The sequence below is a fragment of the Passer montanus genome, unplaced genomic scaffold, assembly GCF_014805655.1.
Source record: "Passer montanus isolate IOZ18808 unplaced genomic scaffold, ASM1480565v1 scaffold140, whole genome shotgun sequence".
In the NCBI taxonomy this organism is placed as follows: domain Eukaryota; kingdom Metazoa; phylum Chordata; class Aves; order Passeriformes; family Passeridae; genus Passer; species Passer montanus.
The window spans coordinates 545,999-551,998 of NW_024360942.1; the positions used below are offsets into that span (position 1 = coordinate 545,999).

General features: G+C 53.9%; 1 protein-coding gene across 8 annotated transcripts; it reads right to left on the bottom strand.

Annotated features, from left to right (window-relative positions):
• Positions 1–1,868: 1,868 nt before the first annotated feature.
• PEX11G (peroxisomal biogenesis factor 11 gamma) lies at positions 1,869–5,741 on the bottom strand. Of its 8 annotated transcripts, none has more exons than XM_039700386.1 (5): positions 5,256–5,377; positions 4,501–4,677; positions 4,174–4,352; positions 3,907–3,957; positions 1,869–2,853 (listed from the first exon to the last, which is right to left on the bottom strand). In XM_039700386.1, exons 1-5 carry the CDS (start codon positions 5,319–5,321, stop codon positions 2,631–2,633), a joined length of 696 nt encoding a protein of 231 aa, XP_039556320.1. In that variant the 5' UTR covers positions 5,322–5,377; the 3' UTR covers positions 1,869–2,630. The 8 variants fall into 8 exon arrangements, with proteins under 8 accessions (XP_039556320.1, XP_039556319.1, XP_039556318.1 ...); XM_039700385.1 differs by having other exon boundaries at positions 1,869–2,856; XM_039700384.1 differs by lacking the exon at positions 5,256–5,377 and adding an exon at positions 5,025–5,045 and having other exon boundaries at positions 1,869–2,856; positions 3,910–3,957; positions 4,501–4,912.
• Between the last annotated feature and the right edge of the window lie 259 nt (positions 5,742–6,000).

The following is a 6,000-nucleotide window of genomic DNA, read 5'->3' on the forward strand; positions in this document are numbered from 1 at the left end:
GGGCTGTGAAACCCGGCCCACATCGGCAGCACCAGCAGCGGGCAGGCTGCTCTCCTGGCCAAGGGAAGGAACTCGCCCTCTGTCAGAGGCCACATCAGAAAAGAGAAGAAAATCACCGAGTTTTGCGAGGATCGGGTCTGCCTGCACAAGGTCTTGTGCTAAAAATGAGCGAGTGGCCCTGGAGAGGCAGCAGCAGCCAGCACGGGTGTCTAAACACTGTGTGTCAGCAGGGATCAAAACCACCTCCAGAAAAAAAAAATACAAATTCCAGAAATTCTGAATTACCCAATTTTGATTTATCTCTGCACGTTCCAGCTTTACCAGCTGCAAAAAATTATTTGTTGAGGAGCTGATGAAGCAGATGCACTTAGAGCAGTTTACAGTGTCCTTTTTCTACATTAAAATTAATGCATGGTTAAGAGGTTTATTCATTTGGCATCAGAGGTTATGCAAAGTTTCTTGACTGTTTTTTTGTTTGTTTTTTGGGTTTTTTTGGGGGGGGTCTTTTTTTGGGTTTTTTTGGTTGTTTGTTTGGTTTTGGTTTTTTGATTTTGGTGGGTTTTTTTTGTTTTTTAGGTTGTTTTGGGGTTTTGGGGGTTTTTTTTGGTTGTTTGTTTGGGGGTTTTTGTTTGTTTGTTTGGGGGTTTCTGTTTGTTTGTTTGTTGTTTTGTTTTTGGCAGAACTACAATTGTCCTGTATAGTATTAGTATAGCACCAGCAGCGGGCAGGCTGCTCTCCTGGCCAAGGGAAGGAACTCGCCCTCTGTCAGAGGCCACATCAGAAAAGAGAAGAAAATCACCGAGTTTTGCGAGGATCGGGTCTGCCTGCACAAGGTCTTGTGCTAAAAATGAGTGTGCTGCCCTGGAGAGGCAGCAGCAGCCAGCACGGGTGTCTAAACACTGTGTGTCAGCAGGGATCAAAACCACCTCCAGAAAAAAAAAATACAAATTCCAGAAATTCTGAATTACCCAATTTTGATTTATCTCTGCACGTTCCAGCTTTACCAGCTGCAAAAAATTATTTGTTGAGGAGCTGATGAAGCAGATGCACTTAGAGCAGTTTACAGTGTCCTTTTTCTACATTAAAATTAATGCATGGTTAAGAGGTTTATTCATTTGGCATCAGAGGTTATGCAAAGTTTCTTGACTGTTTTTTTGTTTGTTTTTTGGGTTTTTTTGGGGGGGGGGTTTTGTTTGTTTTTGTTTTTTGTGGTATTGGTGTCCTGTATAGTATTAGTATTAATACTATAGTATATGAATACCTCATATAATTGTCCTGTGCTGAGCAGTACACCGAGTCCTGGAGGAATGATTCAATGGGGTTAAGAACACAAAAGAAATCTGATTTATTATTAAAAATCACTAAACTGCAGCAGGAGCCACCACAGTGGGTGACAGGAGTAGACAACAGCCAGAGGACCTGTTCAGGCACGGGACTGAGGACAGAATCAACAGGAGTCTCCTCCACCTGAGCTGCACCAAATGCTGTCAGTGTGGCAGCACAGATCCATGCCCAGGGACACTGCAGGGTGAAGGTCCAGATAAACACCAAGGACAGGGCAAAGGATAAAGAGTATCCAGGCCTCACGCTGCTCTTTGAACACAGGCAGGACACAGCTCCCCGTGCCAGGCCAAAAACAAGCCCACAAAGCAAGGTCAGAGCTGCTGGAAGGGCAGCATGTGCCTGCTGGGGGCAGGGACACGCAGAGTAAGCAGAACTCTCTGCAAAGGATGCATTTCCATGGCTCTCAGGCAGGAGGAAGGCTGGTGACACAGGTCGAGCTGCCACTAATGCTTTGGAGCTTTCCAGAACCAAAGATAAAGAACTTCTCCCTGTTATCAGCAGGAATGATCACTCAAGGCCACCTCTGAAGCGTTTGTGTCGTTTATTATTGGCAACGCCCAGAACTGTAACTGCAAACCCCACCTCGGCATGGTTTGATTGCTCCTTTGAAAGGCGATTAATAAATTTCCTGCCTTTTTTTTTTTTTTAAATAAAAAAAAGGTCAGTGGCTGCCAGAGCCTGGTGGAAGAGCTCCACCCGGTGGCACTCCACAAAGGCACAGCTCTGGGGGAAGCCTCCACTTCCAGCATTCCTCCTTAAACGGGCAAGGCAGGCTAGGAAGGTCCAGCGGCAATTTCCTGCCTTTCTCACCTCTGAGGAAACACAACGGTCACAAACAACACCAAACAACAGCCCTGCTGGCTCCTGTCTGAGCCCAAACACCCGGAGACTCCCAGGACAGGGGTCCCATCCTGTGTGAGCTCCCAGGATTCATCCCTCACCAGTTCTCTGTGACAGAACCGTGGCCACTGTGCTCCTGTAAGTGGCAGAAAGCACTGGCAGGTTGCATTTACCTTTTGGGACAGATGGAAGCAACTCTTTCCCCCTCAGTTTTACCCACTGCAAGAGATCCTTGATTTTCAGAGGATTCACCTGAATTATTTCTCTGATTAAGAGCGATAAAAATTATCAGCTGCAAACAATCCCTTCTGCAATAGGAACCTGGATTCCAGTCCTGATTGTGGGGTCTCTGGAAGGACAATCATCAACCCAGGAAATCACCAACCCTGCCTCACTGAAGGCACTTTTACCATGTGTAAACTGGGCTTGTGAAGCTCAGTTCTGGCTTAAGCAGCTTCAGAATTTGCTCCTCTTGATGCCTGGTAGATTCCAATCAGGGAGGAGATGGTCCCCAGGAGTCCTACTAACCACGGAGGGAACCTTCCTGCCCAGAGGAATCCTGGGGGCAGCCAGTGGATTGCATTGGAGAGATCTGCTGTGTCCATGAGGATGCTCAGAAGCTCAGCCTTCACCTGGGCTCTCAGCTGCTGCTGCCTCTGAGGTGAAGTGCTGCTGGAGGAAAAGGAGATGTCAGTGACAGTCTGTCAGACTGAACCCTTTTCTGACCCAGCGATGGGGTAACTGAGAGGTCTTTTAACAACTTTTGTTCCATTTTCACTCTCATGTGAAGGGTGAGACAATACAGATGTTGTAATTCACACCATCACAATCAGAAATTAACTATTTCCTAATTACAATACATCATAAGCATTTCTTGGCAGCTTTATTCACACCATGCTGCAGATGCCTTAAAGCCAATAATCTAAAATTACCCTTCATGGGTCCCATTAACTATTTCCTAATTACATTATAAGTGTTTATTGGCCTATCAGCTTTATTCACACCATGCTGCAGATGCCTTAAAGCCAATAATCTAAAATTACCCTTCATGGGTATCCACACCATGCTGCAAATGCATTAAAGGCAATAATCTAAAATTACCCGTTGTGGGTCCTACCACATTTCATTGTTCTATTTCTCCAAAGTATCCAGTCTTATTTACAAAACCATCCTTTAAAAGTTGTTTCCAGTTCCCTTTCTCTCCCAGCAACGTCTGTCCCATGCCATGGCATTTCTAAGTCAGCATTCCTTATCTAAGGCTTTGCACACAGATGCACACTGTGTGAGCCTTCTGTCAGACTCTGAGAATTCCCTACAAATCCATTTCCCACATTAGTCCAGCATGTCCTCAGAGCTGTGATGGCTGCAGGTGAGAACTGGCAGGTGTGGGTGAGTTACAGGAGAGATGAGAAGGACTTTGGAAAAGGGCATGGAGGGACAGGACACAGGGAGTGGCTTCCACTGCCAGAGGGCAGGGCTGGATGGGATATTGGGGAGAAAATGTTCCCTGGGAGGGGCTGGGATGGAATTCCCAGAGCAGCTGTGGCTGCCCCTGGATCCCTGGCAGTGCCCAAGGCCAGGCTGGACAGGGCTGGGAGCAGCCTGGGACAGTGGGAGGTGTCCCTGCCATGGCAGGGCTGGCACTGGATGGGCTCTGAGGTCCCTCCCAACCCAAACCACTCTGGGATTGCATGATCAGCTCTACAGCCAGGGAAATCATACCACTTGTGCTGGCTCAGTTCTCTTCTTAACTGGAACAAAATCCTCAGGGATCTGAAAAGCACAAGAGTAATTCCTCCTACAGCACCAAACAGCAGGAGTTTCACTTTTTCCTTCATTCCTCTTGCACTAACAGCCCCAGCGAGGAAGATCACCCCCCCCCCAGCTCTGCCTAGCCCGGTGCCAGGGCAGCCCCGTGCCCAGCGTACCGCAGATCACCCCCCCCAGCTCTGCCTAGCCCGGTGCCAGGGCAGCCCGTGCCCAGCGTACCGCAGGATGCCCAGCAGCAGGGCACAGCCCCACAGCGCCGTGCTGCGCGCCCACCACTTCTGCGGGGCGGCGCGGACGACGCCCACGTCGGCGGCCCACGCCAGGTGCTCGCAGGGGTAGAACAGCTGGTTGGCCACGTTGCAGAGCACCGAGAGCCCCCGCACCAGCGCGTCCTCGCCCTGCGGGGAGCGGCACGGACATGGGGCACGCTCACCTCGGGGAGAGCCCCGGGAGCAGCCCCGGGAGCCCCGGGGTAGGGGAGCCCCGGGAGCCCCCTCACCTCGGGGGGAGCCCCGGGAGCCCCGGGAGCTCCGGGGCCGCGCTCACCTCGGGGCCCAGCCCGTAGCTGCAGCTGTGCCGGAGCATGGCCAGGTCGTCGAAGAGGCGCAGGGCGGTGCGGCAGGAGCTGAGCTGGGCGGAGGCGGCCAGCAGCCCCCCGGGCAGCCCCGCGGGGCCGGGCAGCGCTGCCCCCGCCAGCTGGCAGCCGTAGGACAGCGCCCGGAGCTGCGGGGGCACGGCCCGCTCAGCGCCGGTACCGACCGCCAGCTGTGCTGGCATGCCCAGCCTTTTCTCTCTTTTTCTCTCTTTTTTCCCCCTCTTTCTTTCTCGTCTCCTTCCTTTCATTCACCTCTTCCTCTTCAAATTCTCTTCCCTTTGCCCACCCCCATTGCGCTGCGCTCCGGGACTCCCATTCCCGTCTCCATCCCCTCATTTACCGGGAAAACTTGGATTGTTTGTGTGTTTGTGCCCCCTCCGCCTTTTGTCGCTCCTTTCCCCCACCGAGCACTTACGAATCCCTCCGGTGCTTCCTTGCCCTTAACGGCGGTCGCTACAGCAGAGTCGGGTCCCGGCCCCTTTCTCCTTTCCCCCACCGAGCACTTACGAATCCCTCCGGTGCTTCCTTGCCCTTAACGGCGGTCGCTACAGCAGAGTCGGGTCCCGGTACCGGAGAGCTCAGAGCCCACTCCCCGCCCGGTACCGGGGGGCTCAGAGCCCCTCTCCACTCCCCGCCCGGTACCGGCGGGTTCAGAGCCCCTCTCCACTCCCCGCCCGGTACCGGGGGGCTCACGCCCCTCACTCACCGCCCGGTCGCGGCCCCGGTGCGTCTCCAGCGCGGCCACGAGCCCCCAGAGCGCGCCCGCCGCCATGGCAACACTTCCGGGTGTGACGTCACGTGCGGGCGCGGGGCACGTCGGGAAGGAGGAGGAGCCGTCGCCATGGCAACGCGGCCTGGCTGCCCCGCGGCCCAGCCGGGGCCTGCCCGGGGCTGGTGCCCTACCGGGGATGGTGCCCGGTCGGGGCTGGGTCCTGCTCTTCGTGCCCCTCACGGCCTCCGTGCCCCTCACGTCCTCCACACCCCTCCAGTGAATCCTCCATCAGCCAATTTCTCACCCCCAGTCTCCCCGTTCTGGGGGTCCAGGCTGGTCTCTGTGGCGATGCTGGGCCAGGCCGGGTTTGGTTCAGAGAAATCTGGGAAACCCATCTTGAAGAGGCTCTTGCGGACGGCAGTCCCCGTTGTGCCCCGACGCTCCTGAGCTCACATGCACACAGATCTCCACATCACCTGGAGACAGGGAGATCGTCCCCTGTGCCACCTGTAGGGACCCCCCAGCCCCCGGCTGAGTGCTGGGAGGGGAAAATCTGTGTGGAGACAGAAATGGGGCTCTCTCCATCCTCCTACACCTGTGCTCAGCACATGGATCCCTCCCGCTTCCCCTGGGCTCTGGTGGGTCCAGAGGCTGGGCACAGAGTCACACTCTCACTGCTGCTAATTAAAGCTCTAAGAACTACTTGGATATTTTGCCTTTTTATAGCCGAGTATCGCAG

Bases quoted from the DNA above. Each gene is read 5' to 3' on its own strand.
- PEX11G (XM_039700381.1), bottom strand. From the start codon at position 4,797: ATGAAAGGAAGGAGACGAGAAAGAAAGAGGGGGAAAAAAGAGAGAAAA. The intron at 4,353-4,500 runs GTGAGCGCGGCC...CGCTCCCCGCAG, and splicing joins GCTACGGGCTGGGCCCCGAG to GGCGAGGACGCGCTGGTGCG. The intron at 3,958-4,173 runs GTACGCTGGGCA...TGTGCTTTTCAG, and splicing joins CTGCTGCTGGGCATCCTGCG to ATCCCTGAGGATTTTGTTCC.